The 22,072-nt window shown below is 35.8% G+C and overlaps 1 protein-coding gene across 1 annotated transcript in view; it reads left to right on the top strand.

The window, feature by feature from the left end:
- The first annotated feature begins 483 nt into the window (after positions 1-483).
- KCNH7 (potassium voltage-gated channel subfamily H member 7) overlaps positions 484-22,072 on the top strand; it is a 457,738-nt gene continuing 436,149 nt past the window's right edge. Inside the window, exons 1-2 of the mRNA XM_026492673.4 lie at positions 484-559; positions 2,235-2,465. Coding sequence (XP_026348458.1) covers positions 484-559; positions 2,235-2,465 — 307 coding nt within the window. The remainder of the gene's footprint in view (positions 560-2,234; positions 2,466-22,072) is intronic.

The raw sequence follows: 22,072 nt of genomic DNA, 5'->3' as shown, positions 1-22,072 counted from the left end.
TCGCCTTCCTGCAAAAGCCGCACGAGTCTTCCATCCCCCCTCAGCCATCCTCACAGCTCTGGGCAACCGCCAGGTTAAGCCCATTTGCACTGGGAAATTGGCGCTGTTTGGGAGAAGAGAAACAGATCGATTGCCCTTGTGACTCCCCGCCCCCCTCCCACCCCACCCCACCCCCACCGCTCCCTCCCTCCCTCCCCCGCCACCCCCCCTCACCCCGCCTCCTTCCCTCTCCCCACCCCCAAACCCTCTCACCCGCGGCAGTCCGGTGCGAGGCCCCCTCCGGAAGGTGAAGGGGATGGATTGGACTCCGCTGGGGAAAGCGGGTGTCTAGAAGTGGTGCTAATGGGAAGAGATTTCTGGTTTCAAAAGAGGATGCTCTGCCACAAAGAGCGGCTCGCGCGCTGGCCTGGGCTCTAGCCGAGGAGAGATCCCGGGAGAACTCCAGAGCTCGGGGGGAGCGCTCCTCGGAAGACCGGGGTCAACATGCCTGTTCGCAGGGGGCATGTGGCACCACAAAACACATTTTTGGGGACCATCATACGGAAATTTGAAGGGCAAAGTAAGTTCATTTGTTCTCTTCTCTCTCCCTCGCTTTCTGCTTTGACAGTGCACTTGGCGTTCGCAGCGTACAGGCTGAGGAGCCGGCAACTCCGGGCTCTTTCAAGTTAACAGGCTGTGAAACCGAGCCAGGAGGTTCGAATGGCAGCAGGAGTGTTCTCCCCCAGATATTAATTCTGATTTACATTTTAGATTATGGTCTCCATTATAGGAGGCAATCTGATCCTCCTCTCCCACTGTTCCATTATCCGCCTTGCTACTTAATGTCCTACTCTTCTACTATCTTAAAGGGAACGTACTAGTATAACATGGTCATATATTTTGAGGCTGTTTAATTGTACACTTTTTGAAAGTCAGGAGTAGGGCAGAGCATACTACTGGAACAAGAGAATGTAAATGGTAGCAGCGATGTAAATGGCTATGCAAACTATATTTTACCTTGGTTAAATTGCAAAGCTGTGGTATGACAGGGATGCTTGCTTGCTGTTAGTTTATAGAAGCTAAACTTTGCATTGAATCAATGTAAATATATCCCAAGAAGGATAATTTGGAAAAAGCAATATCTGATCCGTACTAGTTCCCAATGCAAATGGTTCATTATTCAAAGCAATATTTCTGCCCCTTTATCATTTCCTTAAATTTCCATCAAGAAATTTGAAAATTGAAATGTAGTAAGTAAATCCCACAACTGAATGCGGAGAAATTCAACATTCTCATGTGGACTAACTATAAGGAATGAATTATTGTTATATAAATATATTAATTTGATATCCTTGTTAATTTATATTCAACATTTCCTTAAAAATACATTAACACACAGTTATGTTGTACATTTTGCAGTTATTTTGGCACTGTAGTTAGTGACATGAGGATATAGTACCTTGTGTACAAAATAAACTAATGTATCCTGTTCACATTCTATCTGGAAATAGTAAATATAATTTATGATCAAAATTTAATAAGCCCTTTGTATTAAAATACCTACTACTACACAAGAATTCAAGGTTCTCCCAAAGTAAAAGTGAAAAGGTGTTAACATGATATTTACTGTGTATGTGTAAATATTTTTATCTTCTGGAAATATATATTATGAAAGATGAATCTTTGAATTATTGAACTGTTAATTAACATGAGATAGTTTTACTGCTAATAGTTTCATGTTTTTTTTTGTTTTGTTTTTTAACATGATGAGTGTGTAGCATGCCTTAGGGGAATAGAGAAAAGCCAAATCCAAAAATAATAGCTACTTTGAGAAAGTTGTACTTTTAAGGGCCAGTGTTGAGGTGAGAAATCTGTCAGCTGCAAGGTGTTTCATTGTTTGGCTTTGAAAATATTTATCTTACAATTAAATGGCATTCTGGAAATATCAATGGGACAACTGCTTGTTTGAGTGTGTCTTAGGACCTTTGGGAGTCACAGGCTTGAGAACTAGTCTATTTGGGAAATTACATTCTCAAAATTTGAAGAGTGGTTCCTTAATACTTTTTGTTAAAACTATTTAGGACCATTAATTTCACATTTAGGATTTTTGTTTTTTTCCTTTCAAAACCCTGGGCACTTAGCAATTTGGGAAGCACCTACATTTCAGATCTCCTATTATGCAACAATTTGCTCCAGTGTTTATGAAAATCTTGTGGAAGCTCTCTAAAAGATGCCTTACTATCTTCTCATTACAGATAAAAAATTTATCATTGCAAATGCCAGAGTGCAAAACTGTGCCATCATCTACTGCAACGATGGGTTCTGCGAGATGACTGGTTTCTCCAGGCCAGATGTCATGCAAAAGCCGTGCACCTGTGACTTTCTCCATGGGCCTGAGACCAAGAGGCATGATATTGCCCAGATTGCCCAGGCATTGCTGGGGTCAGAGGAGAGGAAAGTGGAGGTCACCTATTATCACAAAAATGGTAAAGTTCATCTATTTAGAATGCTTTTTATTTGATTCCATTGAAATGAAATTTTGACAACTGATTACTAAAAGTTCCTGTGCAGAGAAGCTCCAAATATTCAGTTGTAGATATTTTCTGCATATATTTTGTATATTTTAGGATTCAAAAAATCTGAATACTGTCATTAGTGGACTAGTAGGAAAAATTTCCTCTTTGAATAAGGGTACTCTGTACTCTTCAAAAGTGTAGTAGCTTACTATCACTGAGGACAAAGTGCCACGAATCAGTCTTACTCTCTCCCTTCCTAGGGAATAAAATAAAGGCCAATAATTTACTGATTGCATTGATATGTATTTGGTAGGAGAGAAATATGGAGTTTTATTTGCTTGAAATTGAAAATATTTCACAGAGCAAAATCTTGTTGAAAACTGTATATCTGCAACTACAACTATTGCAGTTATAAATGTTTCTTGGCTTTCAGCTTTATTTGATAGGCAACACCTCTTGTTTCTTTTGCTCCTTTTTATACGACATTAGGGTGATATATAAGAACTTCAAAAATTGGTCTAGTAAACCTATGTATATTCAAATAATAAAAGCTGTTCATGTATTCAAGAATCGTCCTAAATAGGAAATGGACAAAAGGAACTATGATACTGTGGAGTTATTTGTACTCATTTTTCAGCTGCAACAAAACTGGCATCTCCAACTTAAGGTCATATCTCAACTTCAAGGGCACTCCTTCTTCTTTCAGGCTTGCTATGTGAGCAAAATATGTTAGACCTATAATAGTTCTCAAAAAAAATACTCATTTAATAGACATGCATTCATTAAATACACCATTTATAATATATGAACTCACATGTATGAATATTCACATATACCCATTTAAAAGAATACACATTCTCAAATTTTGCACACTTACTGATATTTGAAAATTTAGTGCTTAAAGATAATTCAGTTAAAAATGCATGTTGTAGTTAGTTTTATTGATGTTGCTTTATCATTTTTTTCAGCCATTGACAAAAATTGGTGAGACAGAGGCATATCTAGTCAGATTTTTAGGAAACCCTTAAGTCTTGCAAATGAGAAAATGAGTGATGTGTTATAGCTTATATCATATACTGATTCATCATTTGATAAAATACACAACAGAAATTTTATCACGGAAAAGGTTTAACTCTTCCTCTTGTTTTCTTACAATTAAATATTTTATGATAGAAAATGTAATTAACTACAAGATTTTCCTTAATATTGACTTGAATGAGTAAATGTGACAAACTATGATTAGAAAAACAGGTTTGTATAACTTTAATCTAGAATGAAAACAATTATATGATTATCAGCCAACATAGAGATGGTTTTTAAAGTTCTTCTCATCCCCCCCCCCCCAACTTTTCAATCAGCAGTGTTGGCTTGCTAGAAATAGCCTAATTGCTCTGTTGTCTTGAAAGCATTTCTTGGACTAAGGCTCTCACTACCCAAATGCAACTCATCTTTTTTGTGCGTGTATCTGATGCCAACAATTCGGGCTTTTGGAATAATTTGAATGTCTGACATTTTTTTCCCATCTGAATATTTATCATGATGTTGACACAGTTTATATTGTAGTTATACAGGGCATGTTGGTCCGCATTTGGTCATTATGTTTTTTGAGACATTTCAGAATTTTTTTTTAACTTATAGAATTTAAGTATAAAATGAACCTGGACTGTTAGGATCACTTAGATACTCACCATATTTTTCAGACAAAATTCTGAAATGAAAGTTGTTATTTATTATACAGCAAGTAGAATGGTGATATTTCAAAAACCTTGTGTGACTTGTGCAATGTAAGTGTGTAAAGTTATCTCAAAACACCTAAGAAAGGCAAGTAAATGTGGAATCACAAACATGAATGTGAAAGTTTTTACAGTGAAGATGCTGGTATATTGACTAATGCAAATCTTTCTACTGAGGGATGCACTTGGTTATATGAATTAAAACCTTCTTGTTTTAGATGAGGATTTTCTTGAAAGCTTGTTTAGGGATATAAATATCAACCTTTGGTGATGATTTTGCTTCTGTTGGCTTTATTTTCAGATTTGACTCAGTCTACAAGGACTTGGTAATTGTTAGAGCTAATGACAAATGCTGCCTATTTCACTTTTATTAATAGGGGATACATGAGATGATGGGCCAAGCTTTTTTTTTTTCTTTTTCCAAAGAGAAAGATTAACTTTATGACCTTTTTAGATCACAAAGACAGAGTCAGACTTATTTGCTCTGAATGTAATCAACCTGTGTTTTTGAGACTAGTTCAGATACCTTGAATAGAATCTTCAAAGTGCATTGGTTTTATTCACATGGCAACTGCAAATTCAGTCAGAGCTTGTGAAGTTCAAATGCTTTGAAAGTCTTGCCTCTTAGAGACCTGCCAACCACTCTGTATTTATAAAAGCAAGAAGGGGTAAAATCACCAACATTTTGTATTGGTTTGTCTCTCAAAGCTTCCTTAATTCTTTATTATTGAGGTCATTTACTTTTGGGAGGTTTTTGGTTTCTTAAGTATGTTCAGTAAATGCTTTCTTTACTTATTCTCTATTTAGGACTTTATAGGAATACAATAAGAATGCATTAAACATAATAGGAATGTAATAAGAACAATGAGCAAATTAACAAAAAGTTGAGATATTGTTTCCACTTTTTCCATTCACTCATACTGGCATAGCAAAAACATAAGCATGGTATTATTTCTGAAAGCTTGTTTCTCAGACTGGCCAGTGGCTTTATAAGCAGTTTAAACCCATGATCTGTGTTATGAGTTCACATAGATGCAGTGCACAATGAGCTGCATGATCACTCTTAGGAAGCAACACTTCCTACAATCCTACTTTTTGTGATTTTACCGGGTACAATTGAACTTGCTGTTTACCAGAATATCAATTTTTAAAAACCTAGTTATTTGCAGTAGGAATATTTGACAGCCCTTCCTTTGAGGATTCTATTTTACAGTTTAAGTCATTATTGCATAAATCATTCTTGGCAGCTGTGAAATACTGCTTGAGGTGATAAAGCTGTAAATCTTTTGACATAAAGCTCTAATTATACAAAACTATAATTACACTGAGGCTTATACAAGGATGGGCATGTATTTTAATAATATAATACACTCACTTTAAGCACAACTCTTTAGGGGTGCCTGGCTGGCTCAGTCAGTTAGGCATGTGGCTCCTGGTCTTGGGGTTGTGAGTTCAAGCCCCACGTTGGACATAGAGCTTACTTAGAAAATAAAAACATTTTTTTAGCATTAGATTGGATTGAGGAATAACAAACACTTCAGTTATTAACTAGATCATAGTTTGGAGGTGATGCTAATATTAAGGAAACAGAAAAGTCGGTTATCTTTCAGTTTTTTGCTTGTCAGGTTTGGAGTGTATCATGGAATGAAGCTAGCTGTTGAAGTGGTTATCCAATTCAGGCATATGTAGACCTGTGATTTTTATCTTAAATTATCAAGCAACTCTAAACATTTGGAAAATCAAAGTAAGTTTCTCCAAAAGAAATAAAGGTCTTAACTCAGTAGGAAAACAGGACATATACAATACTTTATTTTTAGAGGTTGGAGCATTCCTATATTTTTGCCATTATGCTCTCAGACATGGTACAATGGCAATTTTGTTAACAAATCAGAAATGTCCCTACCTTTGCCTTGCTTTCAAAGAACTAAAGGATGAGAAGAGGCCAAGGGAAGTCCTTTCTTCATCCAGACAGGGCACCAGTCATATTGGGACAAAGTTCCAGAGGCAGTGTTTGAGTCAGCTAAACTGAAAAGAAGTTTTGGTTTGATAACATTAAATCTACCATCTCTGAGAGTTATTTGGAAAGACCTTATAGAAAGTGTTGCATTGTTGGAAGTAAAAGTGAAGGTGTGTACCGTGTGGCACCACCTCTCTGTAAGGTAATGTTTTAGCCACTACAGGAACATCCTATTGGAGGAAATGCACAGAGGACACACACTCACTTCAGCTTTCAGAATATTTGTATTATGGAGTGACTAATGTTCACTTCTATCTTCTAAACCCCAAGATGTTTTCGTGAAATTGCTTTTAAAGGAAAAAGAACAGACTATGAAATGAAGAAGCTTTTATATAAATGGAGAACAGAATTTAGGGTTAACTACCACTCTTCCTCTATCCCCCCACTGTAAAATAAACTTGTTTTGTGTATTTCCTGTCTCCTTTTGTCATTTATATGTAATACTAACTTCTAAAGAAGCAAGGTAGTTACTTAAAACTTTAATAGCTCAAAAACAAGTCTTATGATAGTTGTATATAAGTTATATGACATGTAAAATATTTGACATTCATAATTTCTGAATTGTGTACTAGAGAACTAGATGATAGTTTTTAGAGAAGAATGGAAATATATTCTATGTATGTGTAATTCAAGCAATAAGAAAAATTTTCAGGGAGTATCTTGCCTAGAATTTATTTTGGTGTTCATTTTAACTTTTTGTTTATACATTCTCATGTTTCATCCAACAGAGTACTGTAATGGTCATCTTAAAATATTGTCTTTCATATACCTAAACTTTGTAACATCTCATGGACTCTGGATATTATACAGAGCTTAAATTTGATCAGTGTGTTTATTGAGAAACTAAGAATTCTCTAGAAACATTCTTCCTCACAATTTGAAAACTTTACTATTGTCTCAAATGAAAACAAAACGTCCCAAAGCTATAGTTGGGCTATGCTCATCAGTCCCCTTTTTACCACCCATCAGCACCATACCTCTTGCAGCTCTGGTGCTAAAAAGAAACTGCGTAGTCTGCAGGTTTCAGAGATAACTGCTCAGTTATTTTCACACCCAAGGGACTTGAGAACAGGGTCAGTTTAGGGCGACAGGGATAGGCTAGCCTTAGTGGGAGGAACTGGCTTCTCTGGCTTCTAATGGCTTTCAGCATTGTTTTTATTTTTATTTTTTTGCTATAAATAGTCACTAAATCAATTACTGGCAGTCAGCTGCCAGGAGAGTCCTAGGATAATTAATTCACAGGAAAGGAGCAGTTGAAGTATGAAATGTTAAGGCATCAACATTCATCTGGCCATATAAACTAGAAACCTCCGGGTCAGATCGTTTTCTGTTTTGTTTTTTCCTCCCTCTCCTCCCTAAACCCAACTGGTCACCAATTCCTTTCAATATTTACATCTGAAATATCTCCCAATGTGACCTTCCCTTTTCTATCACTGCCGAGTGCCCTAGTTGAAGCCCTTTTCATTCTTCTTTGAGAATATTGAGGATTGAAGTTTTTCTCCCTTCCCAATCCATTCTCTACAATGCCGTCAGAGAGCTATTTCTGAAACAAGAATCACATACACTGATGACTTATTGGGGCCAAGCATCATTGTAAATGAATTTCACATATTAAATAATGAATACAACAATTTCATAAAACATATACTCTCATCGTCCCCATTTTATGAGAAAAAGCATCGAGACCCTGAGAGATTAATTCACTGAATCACACAGCTTGTTAGTGGTTACGCCTGAGCCCTTAACAACTTTGCCATATTTGCTGCTCAATGCACTTATAATATACCTTGATTTAAAAACACTATCTTAACTCATTAAGACTCTCAGAATAAAGTCCTAGACTTTTTAACAGGATGCTTCGTCCCCATCAGAGTTGAATTTGCTTGGGTTTTTAAGTAGGGTATGTTTAGAGTAAGCAGCTGAATTCACAGGTCTGTCCAAGTTTACCTTCCTTGCACCTGAGTTAACTTCTTGATAGGTCCTTGGAGAATAACATCCACTTTGTTAGGCTGATTGGTTGTGTTGTATACAATAAAATACATAGCATTATTTCTAGCTTGGTCTCTTGCCCATAATATGTACTCAATAAATATCAATTAGTTGAATATCTTGCCAACTCCATTTCTCTTACATATCTTATGTTTCAATAGTATTTGACTGCTCTGAGTTTCTCAAATAAGCCCTGCTCTTTTATGTCACCAAGGCTTTGCTCACCCTTCAGAAATTTTCTTTTATCTGTAATAAACAGTGGAAACCCTCATGGAATGGATTGCCTTTCCCTCAGCTTCTCACCCTAAAGAAACCATTATCATCCTTCCAAAGACAGATCAAAAGAACTCTGTGAAGTCTTTCCTGATGCCCCCACTGCCTGCTCCAGAATTTTAACTTAACATTCCTCTGTGTCTTCACAACACTTGGTTCTGACCCTCAGGGTAGTACCTGAAATGTGCTACATATCATTACATATTATTGTAGTTAATTTGATCTGGTTTTTAAAGTTCATTCAAAGAAAATATTTAATCTTATTAATTTCTATGTCCAGAATATATGGAAGAGTATCTGGTTTGAAGTATGTGCTTAAGTAGCATTCACACAGAGAATGAAGAGAAGATGAGAAATGGCACCATAGCTCTGGGGAAGCAAATGGATTGAGATCAGGAGATCTTGACAAAAGTGAGCTATAGGGAATATGTGATGTTTCGATTTTTCTTACTTTCTAAAATGTTCTTAAGAACAGTTTTCACCTGAATTTTAGCAATGACTATATTTCTTTGCTTATAAGTTAAGGAATAAATGATCTTAGTAGCCTATAACTATGCAAATAGCTAGAAAATATTTAATATAGCATTAGAGAGAAGATATTAATCAAAAATTATTAACCAGTTACCTTAGTGTCACTTGCTCACCACTGCATCAAAATGACTCACTAGTATCTCCAGCAATCTCTTTGTAAGAGCCAAACCCAAAGTCCTCTCCTGTCCTGTTCTTTCTTTTTTTTTTTAAGATTTTATTTATTTATTTGATAGAGAGAGAGACAGCCAGCGAGAGAGGGAACACAGCAGGGGGAATGGGAGAAGAAGAAGCAGGCTCATAGCGGAGGAGCCTGATGTGGGGCTCGATCCCAGATCGCCAGGATCACGCCCGGAGCCAAAGGCAGACGCCCAACCGCTGTGCCACCCAGGCGCCCCTCTCCTGTTCTTTTCTGACTTGAATTTATTGCTGCATTTGACACACAGTGTTGACATTTTATATCTAGTATGACATTTTATTACTCAGTGTTTTCTTGAAAATTCTTAATTGACGGTGAAGCTTACTCTCAGGGCCATTCAATGATGAGAGTGTTAAACCTAAAATAATAAAGTTAGTTTATTAATGATAATAAAATTATTGTTATTAATTATGATTGTCAAATGAATGTCTTCTCTCTCTTTACTGCACTATCTGCATTTAGCAAAAGTGCTAAACTACTGAGAAACAGTAGAGTCAGGCAGCAGTAATACATTAATCACCATAGGGAGGAAATTTGTCCCATTACTGAACAGTTAAGGTAAAATTGCCACTTGTCACAGGTGGGTTAAGAGAAATCCAAGTACTACACTCCTATTGCTATGACTGAACATTCCATATCTTTCTCTTAGTCCTTTAATTTATATGAAATATCTAATTAAGAAAACCAGAGTAGGGGCACCTGGGTGGCTCAGTCGGTCAAGCGTCTGCCTTCGGCTCAGATAATGATCTCGGGGTCCTGGATTGGAGCCCTACTTCGGGCTCCCTGCTGGGTGGGGGGTCTGCTTCTCTCTCTGCCCGCCTCTCTGCTCATGCTCTCTGTCTTTCGCTCTCTCTCTCTCAAATAGATAAAATCTTAAAAGACAAAAGAAACTGAATCAGTCTTTCTGTGGGCAGTTCAAATGGTGACTGAGAAGGCCCCCAGTGCCTTTTCCTTCGTTAAAGTAGGTCTGCGTGTGTACAAACTCTCCTTTTCGTGGTTTCCACTGTTTCATAGAAGTCTCAGACTGCTTTTTATTTTGAAAATGGGTAAGACAACCCGGGCTGGTGCTTGGTGTGTGAGCACTGGAGAGGAGTGAGAGTGGGCGACAAGAGCATGTCGCCCTTGGTCAGCTCTGTTTGTGAACTCATGTAAACTAGATTGTGCCAGGCAGGGTCTGGCGAGTGTGCCCCAGCCACGCTGCTCTTGCTTACCTGCCTTTTCCTCTGGGCGATCGGTCAGATGACATTGTGGTAGAAGGTGGACTCTCACCTTTGCTGATTTTATTGGGATTTTTTTCTTCCTGTTCTGTTTCTTCTTCTTTCCTGAGGATCATTGGGAATGCTTCTATTTGTCTGGTTTTTTTGTTTTGATATGACATTGATTGTTTCATGTTGTTGGAAATACTGGTTTTGAGAAACATGTAATAACTGCATGGGTTCAAGACAACTCAGAATGGCTGTTGCTTCTCATGCTGACTTTTGACCTTTATGTTCAGAACACCGTTCTTAATTCTAATCAGTGAAACTGTACTAATGACCCAAGATGATAGGTGTGATGACAAAAATTAAAGTATAAAATTAGTGGTGGTTTCATAACCAATATCTCAAAGATCAAGTAAAGAATAAAATCTAGGACAAACTAAATAAGGATTTATATTGAAAAAATAAAAATCCATTTGTGTTAGATCATATATTGAAATCATAATCCTTAGATTTTTTAATATACTAAGATCACATCAATTCAGTAAAAATCAATGTCAGAGCTGTGCAACATTATGTATTATATAAGTAATTTTTCATCAGGTTCCCATGTACTTCCCTTAGCTAAATTCATTAAAATTTCTTCTGATTATATGCACCATCCATTTTCTTTAATAGTGTTAATCGGCTGATCTTGAACTACATATTTATTTAGGTCCTTTATACACGCAGATGTGTTCTCTGGGTTTTAAGTTCCATGGTTGTAGCTCATAGACCATAGCACTCCACCCTATTAGTCTTCTCCCAAAGGACTAATGTTAATTGAGTTCCAATCTTGTGACTGGCTTTTTATAGACATTACTTTATCTGATTTTCATGACAGCTTTGGGAATAAATATTATCCCATTTTACAGGTTAAATTGACATTCAGAGAAGTTAAATAAAGTACTGATGATCACAGACCAGAGTGGAAATCAGTTTAAAATCTAAATTTGTCTATGCTTGCAAACTTCATTGCCTCTAAATGGTACACTTTTTAAACCTCAACTTATTCCATACTTTATGTTCTAATTGTAGTTCTTAATTATGGTTTCTTATTGATTAACTGAGGTGTGAATCTGATTTATTAATTCGCACCAAAAAGTGAATGAAGCAAGCTTTATCTTAGGTGTTTTGTATTTTAAACAGGACTGTATCATTCGAAAGGTATCTCTATCTGGTAGGATGCTCAATTACAGTAGAATGAGGATAGTTAGTATATGCTTGTAATCTTTGCATAATTATTAATGGCACTCTTTTTTCCTCTTAAAAATTTCCCCACTTGGAACTGTAAATTATATGGTCAATTTAGATTTGGGGGACATTTTTAGTTAGGGCTACTCAACTACTATTTATCTAGTCCTTATCTAAGAAGTTCGGAAGAAAACTCATATGGTAGTGTGATTCAGTGTGGACGCTCTGTTGTTTTCTTATCCACTTCCTCCCACAACAAAGTTTTGTTTCCTGGAAAAATTATGTGATTTGGCAAAATTCACCACTAGTATTTAAAAGGGAAATTCATAAATTTACTGGTGTGGAGAGTGTCTGGTTTATTTAAAACACCTTTAATTTTTTTTCATCTTGGTTCCAAATATCAGTCTCCGTTTCTGCTGCACACCCTGCTCTCTTGTGCTTCTGAGATCTGTCCAGAGGCCACCATCCTCTCCTGTGCCTGGTCTTCTCTAAAGCCCTCAGGCAACCTTGTCTACATTTTCTAACGTTTTTTTCTTATCTCTGTCAGAACACTTAGGAAATTATCTTGTAATAATTTGTTTCTATGTCTGTCTCTTCCACTCAGTGTCGAACTCTTTGAAGGGCTTTTTTGTTAAGGCACTTATTTAAAAAAAGAAAAGGAAATGGAGAGAGAGCAATAAATAAATAAATTTAAAAGAACACAGGGATATGCCCATTACCAATGAGAAGGTCAGGTGGCATATTTTAGAGAAGTCTCATTCATTCAACATCCTGTGCCAGTCGTCTTGCTAGATGTGAGGACTGTAAAAATTAACAAACCTACATTGTTTATTAACTAACTTAATAACTTGCTGCCATGTGGTTTATATATTATGAAGCAATTTATTCTAATACTTAACCTGTAGCTCTTCCTGAAAAGACTTAACAACTAATCACCCTTCTTTGGTTAGCCTAGAAGGAGAGAGGTAAAGGGGTAAGGGCAGTCCAGATAGATCTTTAATGCCTACCTAGTCAGCTGATTCTGATAGGACATCTTCAAGTCAATAAAAGAAACAACATGTCTACATGTTCTTATGACAATATATGCATGTTTGAAGCAATCCCAGCCTTCCCTGGATGTCCTTAGTCAAATATGCAGAGTGAAAATACTTACAAATCCTTGCCATTGTTCTGATGTCTTTTTCTGTAGTCTTTTTCTAAACACTGAAAACAGCCTCATACTTACATTGGTTTCCCAATGCGTTTCATTCTTTTCCCCAAACCCAGAGTCATAAGTCGAGATGGTAAGGCCTGTTTGGTATCAGCAGACACTTCATCAGTCACGTCCCTGAAACAGGATTTCACCACCTCAACAAGGACTTCATATCTCTGCTCTCTCTTATAGTGATTTAACTCTATTGTCAAGAAATTAGAAAATACAGAGAACAAATAGAAATAAAAAGACCTATAATCTTGCACCTAAAAAAATAAGTGTATTTTCTACACACACACACACACACACACACACACACACACACACTCATGCTTTTCGTTTTCTTTGACAAGACCAGGACAGCAGTATCTATACCAAACTGTAGCCTGTTTTTCTCCCTCAGAAATTATTATGTAACGTTTAACACATGGACCGTGCATAAATTATTTGAATATTCACAAAGTATTACATTAAAGGAAGTAAAGTATTAACAACAATACTTTATTATTATTGACTTTTCACAATTGTAAACACATACAAAGAGCCTCTCTTGCACACTTGTGCTGTCGTTTCCCTTAGTGTATACTTCTAGAGGTATAAGTGCTGGGTAAAATAGTATGTGTATCTTAAAAACTTTTAGTACTTCTTTTCAAATTCTACTTCGAAGATGGTGCACCTAATTGCCATTTACTGTGCATAGTAAAGATGGGCATTCTTTTAAATTTTTGTTGACCCAATAAAACATGTATCTTATTGTTTCATCACTGAATTTAACCTGCAATCTTTATTGGAAAATACATGTAGAAAATATTTGAGGCAATTTATTTTCTCATTTTAAAGAAAATAGTGCTCAGTGTTGCCAAACCTAGGGAGTGATGGAATTCTCTCAGAGTAGGTTGTGCAGACTAGACCCTCATCCCACACCAGGGTCACTTTTCCAAAAACGGCTCTTCACATTCACATTTTCATTTCAGTAACTTGCCGACTGTTTTCCAAGCCTCAGATTCAGAAACTAGTACTAATTATTGACTACTTAGCAGCATTCTGTGAACATTTTGTCCTTTCTATTTGGAATAAGTTGGATTTGAAGTTATTTTCAGTATTTCGTATCTTGTATTATCTATGTAAGCAACAATGAAAATCTTGATTAATGAGAAGAGTTTTTATTTGGTAGTTTGCATCTGAATTTATATACATATAGCTACACATATTAAAATATTTACAGTTTTGCTTAGACTCAAAGTGACAGACATGAAAGGTAGTGAACTCATAATAATAAACATTCAGCTGAGATACCATGTAACAGAAACTAAATGTACTTATAAACCATAAATGACATTAAATGCTCAAAATACACAATAATATGTGAGAAATATACAAATGACAGAAACTCAACATAGTAGTAGATAAGCCTGTAACTTTATCCAATATAATACTACCAGAATGACTGCAGACAAAGATCATTCTCTTCCTAGGCTGCCTTACTTCACCAAGACATGCAGAGCTCAGGTAACCTGATCTTTCTAGCTGTGACTCAATTCTCAGGTCTTCCCTCTAGGTGTTCTTTATAATGAATGTCACTTAACCAATGCTCAGTAGGATTTATGGATTCCCAGATTGCTCTTCTCTGAATTTGTTCCCTGAATGAAGGACTACACAAAAATACCACTAATGATCCACAGCCTCGACTGTCCTGTTAGCTGGCTGCTACTCAGTTCTCACTCTACAATTGCAGGACTTGTTTCTTTGCAGTTCATGTTTCCAGAGTGAGCAGAGGGTGACCTACTGAAATTTCATACCCACCAACATTCATTATTTTAAATATATTCACAACAGTGTGAGTACAGTGTGAGTTGCACAACATTCTGTTTTAATTATTTGCTCCTTCGAGGATGCCAATACCTTCAATGATCAGTTTCCCTCCGGAGAATACTTCATGTAAAAGAGTTCTGTTAATATTTTTTGTTATTAATCTAATTTTTTTTAAGTCTAGTGGATACTGATTATTTCTCTAAATCTTTACCAAGTAAGTTTTATAATATCATTCTTAAAAATATTTGGTTGAGCTACAGCTCAGTTAATGAAACTTAATCTGGAATGTAAAAGAATAGGCAAGAGTATTTTCATAAATACTTCTCATATGGCATTTGAAAAATTGTTAATAACATTTAAAAACACCTTTTCCAGAATAGAAGGCTTAGAGATTTTAGCTAGAATATCTGAGGTCATAGAACTTAAAAATTAAAATATAAAGAATAAAGATGAAGCCGTACATTTTAACTACATTAGCTGCGTGTTGATTTCCCTGGAGAACACAAACAAAAGAAATTCCAGACATTTCATTTTCATTCCAGCAGAAGTTATATGTGCTAACTTATGTTAAAGATTCTAAGAAACATATACTAACAAAATTAGAAAAAAAAATTTTTAAGTAATGACATCAGAATATTTTAACCAGGCCTCCTTCCTACTAATTCCATTGTTCCAGAATTGAAATAATCACCCCTTGCCCATCTTCACAACTAGTTTAAGCATAACTTAAGTGAAAAATCAGATCCTGGATTGGTGTTCTTTTTGTTGACTTTAGTCTGTTTACATTCATGCACACTGGTATCTTGCTAGTGAGTAAAGACTGGGCTTGTGAAATTATCTGATGTGGCAATGCTGGGTAATGCACTTGGAGCATTTTAAGTAATATTAATTATCATTTATTGAACATTTCAATGTGCTAGAACTCCTCTAAAATCTCATTTTTCTCTAATACTCACAACTTCCTATGAAGTAGGTGTTCCCATTTTACAGATTGAAAAGATAAAGTCAATAAACTTCCCAAGGCTACACAAATAGTATGTAACACAGCTGCAATTTCAGGGCAGGTTGTCTTCTTTCAGAGCCTATATCCTCAGAACTCCAGGACCCCTCTGGGCATGCCTCCTGCCCGTGTGTTGGCCCTGACACCCACACTGTACACACCTGTAGAGTTAAGTCCTATATTGACAGGAAAGTATGAACTGTTTTTTGATTTGAAGCATGTAAATGTTTTAAGTTTCGAGGTTTCTGATCTTCTTTTCTTGAATGCAGTTAGACAAACACCTGCCTCTGGTGTTTTAGAAATAAATTCACCTCTTTCCCCACTGCCTAATTCAGTGCCTTATAAAAAGTAACTACTCAACAAATAATCTCTTTAAATAAATGAATTCATGGGGTGCCTGGGTGGCTCAGTCATTAAGCGTCTGCCTTCAGCTCGGGGCGTGATCCCAGGGTCCTGAGATCAAGCCCCACATCAGGCTCCCTGCTCCACTGGAGCCTGCTTCTTCCTCTACCACTCGCCCTGCTTGTGTTCCCTCTCTCGCTGGCTGTCTCTCTCTCTGTCAAATAAATAAATAAAATCTTTAAAAAAATAGAAATAAATAAATAAATAAATTCATTAAACATGAGACAAACTCTCTGAACCATTTGATCTGCCAATTATTTCTTCAATAAAGTAGAAGTCATCTCTTGCTTATTTGGAAAGGATGATAAAGAGGGAACATAACATAGTGGCTAAGATCATGGACTCTGGAGTCAGGTTGCCTAGGTCTAATTAGTGAACATATACATTGTATGACCTTCTGCAGGCTACCTAACTACCCTGTCCTCAGATTCATCATCATGAATGGAGACTCTGGTAATAGTAGAACCTATCTTACAGATTTTTTTTTTTTTTTAAAGATTTTCTTTATTTACTCGACAGAGATAGCCAGCGAGAGAGGGAACACAAGCAGGGGGAGTGGGAGAGGAAGAAGCAGGCTCCCAGTGGAGGAGCCTGATGTGGGACTCGATCCCACAACGCTGGGATCACGCCCTGAGCCGAAGGCAGACGCCTAACCGCCGTGCCACCCAGGAGCCCCTATCTTACAGATTTTGCAAGGACTAAATGTGTCCGTGTTTGTAAAAGCACTTACAACTGCTCCTGGTACCCAGTAAGTGTAATGTGATTGTTAACAAATAAAATAATATGAACAAGAAAAGAAAATGTGTGAAAAGAAATAAAAATTCATATTAAGTTGATATGCTCAGTGAGCGTTATGCTCAAAAAGAAACTTAGAGCTGTATGTGTGACTGAATAAAAAATGTGAACCAAATTTTGATGTCAATAGGTAAAACAAGAAATCAACAGTATTTCTTAAAAATTTAAGTTGTGAAATCTCAGAGATTTTATCTTGGAGATTATGGCCTCAAATTCTGCACAATTTATTCTTAGACCTATTTTGAAATGCTGAAACTTGTTTTAGGTGTGGTTGCCCTGAAAATGTCAGCAGTCTGGGCAACTTGCACTCTTGTGTACAGATGCCTTTCAGTTACATTGCAACCAATTCCAATAATGGTATTCTAGAAACCTGTGTGTTTTGAAAGAGAAAGTTCAGGTCACAATGCGGTGTAAGCTCAGTCCACCCCTTCTCCCCCTAGGACTTAGTGGGAAGCAAGAAATACCGTATTTAGTGCAAAAATGTGGAATTAATTGAAACCTATTGATTTGAAAAAAACATATGGATATAAATGCCCAAGTATAGCTGAGGTGACCATGTAATTTGTTTTCGAAGCAGGATTCTTTTTAAAATAAAAGGAGAAGTTATTACAATAATTATATATTATAAATATAATTAATAATTATACCAGGAGAACATGAAAAATCCAGAACTGTCCAGACAAACTGGACATATGAACACTCTAAATACAACCTATATCTAGCACTGTGTATCAGGTTTTCAAACTGTATGCCATTCTATAGTGCAGACTTTTCATGAACATTTTGTAGGTGTCTGAAAGTAGTGAGTTTAAAAGTATAGCCACTCATTCTTGTGATGCCTAAAATGCTTACTGTGTAGACAGAGACAGTATCTTGCGATCTGGCGAAATGAGTCAGAATTCCTCCAAAGAATATGTTGCACCTGCTGACCTCTTTGAAATAAGACTACAAATGAATCATTCTATAAATACCATGTTGAAGGTTCTTAGTAAAGGACTTAACATCAGCCACTTTGTGAACCACAGTGAGTCATGACAGCAGAATGGACTAAAAGTAAAGAAACTGAGTTCATTGTTGAATGCCAGCAGTCCTTTATAAGGTACCTCTGACTCTCAGAGATCCTATAAAGGATCTTTATCTTGGAATCTGTTAAAGCATGGGTGTGTACAGGGTGTGTGACCAACCATCTTTTTTCCAGCTTCTCTGTCAGGCCTTAGTGTGTGTGTTAGTCTGTTTGTAATCCTGTAATATAATTAGCCTTCCCTTGTGTGTACAATTTGTTGCCTAAAGGATATGTGTTAAGTAGGAGGAACAACCCCAGAGAAGTTGGGCCAGATAGCATTAAAGCAGAAAGTTATTAAATTCTAATAAAAGCAATTTAAAAAATAATTCGTTCATTCGTTCAGATTTGCAGTACACACTAAACTTATTAGTTCTCATGAGTTTAAGTGGAAGTTGATATTTCCAGATTTAAAGAGAAAGATGTAATTATCAAAAAATCAAAATTAAGGAGTAAGGCATTGTTTTTCATAGGAAATTTAAGCAAAAATGATACAACTAGTATCTCAAATTGTATTTTTCCAGATCCAATACAAACATAAAAGAAGTCATTTTTGAATGGGAAAATTGGGTTTATAAACAAATTTAGCTTTTGCAGTGCCATAATCCATAAAGGAAAAACAACAATAACAACAACAAATAACAACTATGAATAACAGTAATTATAAAAGTCCTTCTTTCCAGGGTGCCTGGGTGACTCAGTTGGTTAAGCCTTCTGGTCAGGTCATGATCCCCTAGTCCTGGGATCCAGCCCCGCACCTTGGGCTCCCTGCTCAGTGGGGAGCTTGCTTCTCTCTCTCCTCCCCACTCATGTTCTCTGTCACTATCTCTGTCTCTCTCTCTCTCAAAAAAAAAAAAAAAAAAAAAAAAAAAGTCCGTTTTTCCTTCCAGATTCAACTAGCTGTCTTTTTTTAAAACACTGTTGGTTGTTGAGGTCATTGCCCATGATAAAACATTACCAGAGGAGTGTGAGCAAAATAAATGGAGATATAGGGAATAACACCCTCCACACTGCTCTGTTTTCCTGTCCATCTGAGGAGTCTCATTCACTTTATATTTGCTAAATAAAAGTTCATGGAATAAAGAAACACCTGAATAAATACATTGATTTATATGTGGGAATGGAAGTTGCATTTTTGTGGGTGATGATATTTCTTGGCTAAAATTCCCCCCCCCCCCCCCCTTAATGAACTAGGATGGAACAAACACACACGGCTTTCAAATCAGCATTATTTTCAGTTTAGCCTTAATGTAGTCACAGGAAAGAACAGCATATATTCTTGGTTTAGGAGCGATTTCTTTTTGTCCCTTCTCCTGCATTCTTTCTTAACTCCTTATTCCAAAGGTGTCCTCCAACAAAGCATAATGAGCTGGAAGGACATGGCAGAAAGCTTTGGCATTAGAAAGCAAAATGCATTCCTGTCTTTCAAATGGCACCCAGATTAACATTATTCTTTTAAAATTATAGGAAAGATTCATATGTCTGACTCTGAAGTGATCATATGATCACTTTAATTAAAATTTTTATTTTGGAAAATATTTAGACCTACAGATAAGTTGCAAAAATATTACAGTGAACTCTTGTATTACCATAATATAGATTCAGCTATTGTTTACAAGTTGCACATTGGCTTTCTCTCTCTCTCTCTCCATTTTCTGTGTGACATATACACATTGCTCTTTTATGTCTATTTACTTATTTTGCTGAGATACTTGAAAATTTTATTCACAGATCTTGACCTTTAATCCTTAAATACTTCAATGTTTTATCCACAAGTAATGAGAAAATTCACTTATGTAACTACAGCTTAATTATCAAATTCAGAAAATTTTACATTGATACAATACTATTATCTAATATACCCTTCAAATTTTGGCAATTGTCCCCATATCGCTCTTTAGCTATTTAGTTTTTAACAATTCAGGATTTAAACCAGTCTCATACATTGCAGTTTAGTGTCTGGTCTCTTGAGCCTCCTTTAAATGGATGACTGAATGACTTCCTCAGCCTTTCTTGTCTTTCCTGACATTGACATTCTTTAAGGCTATGGGCTCGTTGTTTTGTAGAATGTTCTGTTTGAATTTGGTTGGCAAATTGTCATAACTCAATTCAAGTTATGGATTTGTGTTATGTATAAAATATAAATCATGTTGTATCCTTTTCAGAGCATTACCAGAAGCACCTAATGTTAGTTTGTCCCATTATTGATGTTAACTTTCATCACTTGTCTTGCCCTTTTTTACATGGTTTGACAAAAAATTAGAAAATTAAATTTTAAAATACTCTTAAAATCAGCATCAATATCATAAATTTCACAAAAACATGCAAAACATCTACATTAAAATAATTACAAATATTATTGAGAGAAGTTAAGGAGCAAATAAGTAAATACAGAGATACTACATATTCATGAATTGGAGGTCTCAATATTGTAAAGACGTGTACCCTTCCCAAATCGATCTGCAATCTTAACCAAAATATGGCAGATTGTTTTGTATAAAGTAAAAAGCTATCTCAAAAATGTATATGAAAATGCCAAGGGTGTGTAAAAGACAAAACAATTACAGAAAAGAACAAAGTTGGAGAGTTCTAACCACCTGATTTTAACAATTACTATAAAGCTACAGTAATCATGATGATGGAGTATGGCATATCGTGTAATTAAGTAGATCAATGGAACAGAATAGTCCATAAATAGATCCTCACATATATAGTTAATTGATTTTTGATAAACATCAAATTAATTCAACGGGGAGAAAGGCCAGTCTTTTCAATAAATGAGCTAGATTAACTGGGAAAATGTATGGAAAAAAAGTAGATCTTGACCCTTACATTAAACTGTGCACAAAAACTAATTTGATATGGCTTGCAGACCTAAACATAAAGGCTAAATTTATAAAATATTTAGAAATAAACAACAAGAAACGTTTGTAACTTTGAGTGAGCAAAGATTTCTAAGAAAGTATACAAAAGGCATTATCCATAAGAATGATAAATGGCAAATTGGACAGCATCAAAATTAAAAACTTGTGTATTTCAAAAACTTTCATTAAGAACATGAAAATTAACATAGACTGAGAGGAAAATGTCACCAATGCATTTATTTGACTAAGGAATCATATTTTAAATATATGTGTATATATACCATATACAATGTAATAAATATATGTATATGTCTACAAATCAGTAATGAAAAGACAAACAACCCAAATAAAAATTAGGGGCAAAAGGTTCATATAGACAGATACTTCACCAAAGAAAAATACACTATGGCCTTAAGAGCACATGAAAAGGGAAATAGGATTTAAAACCAAAGTAGGATGCTGTTTAATACCCACCAGAATATATAAGATGAGAAGACTGACAACATCTAATGTTGGTGAGGATATGGAGCAACTGAGATTTTCATACATTGCCAGTGGGATTATAAAATGGTATAAATACTTTGGAAAACTGTTTAGTGTTTTATTTTAAAATTAAACATGCACCTACCTTAAGATCCAGCAGTTCCTCTTCTAGGTAGGTCTTTATCCAAGACAAATGAGAATATATGTCTGCAAAATGGTTTGTATAAAATGTTTGCAATAGCTTCATTTATAATAGCTCAAGTCTGCAAATAACCTAAGTGTTCATCAACAGGCGAACAGTTAAAGTGTGGTATAGCCGTCAATGGTATACCGATCAACAATAAACAATAATAAACTATTAATATGAAGGAGGAACATTATAAATGATTCTCAAAAACATGTTGAGCAAAAAAAGCCATAAATAACAATAAATAGTGCATAATTTTATTTATATAAAGTTCAAGATTAGGAAAAACAAGCTAATCTATGGTGATAAAAATCAAAACTGTGGTTGTCTATGGGGTGGGGGAAGTAGGAATTGCCTGGAAGGGAGCACATGGAAACAGTTGATCTTGATTGGTGTGTTGATTATATGATTCTCTGTATTGGTCCAAACTTAACAAACTGTATACTTAGATTTGCATTTCACTCTATATACATTTTTCCTGAATGTAATAAAGTCAGTATTTACATTCAGAGTCAGGTAGTTTTTTCTGTAACCATACAATCGTTACATAGACTTTAGTATCTTAAATAAATGCATCAAAGGAAATACATGCTTTAAATTCTGGGCATTTA

The sequence above is a fragment of the Ursus arctos genome, unplaced genomic scaffold (assembly GCF_023065955.2).
Source record: "Ursus arctos isolate Adak ecotype North America unplaced genomic scaffold, UrsArc2.0 scaffold_1, whole genome shotgun sequence".
Classification (NCBI taxonomy): domain Eukaryota; kingdom Metazoa; phylum Chordata; class Mammalia; order Carnivora; family Ursidae; genus Ursus; species Ursus arctos.
The sequence above is the reverse complement of the archived record's forward strand: the minus strand, read 5'-3'. Positions and strand labels throughout refer to the sequence as shown.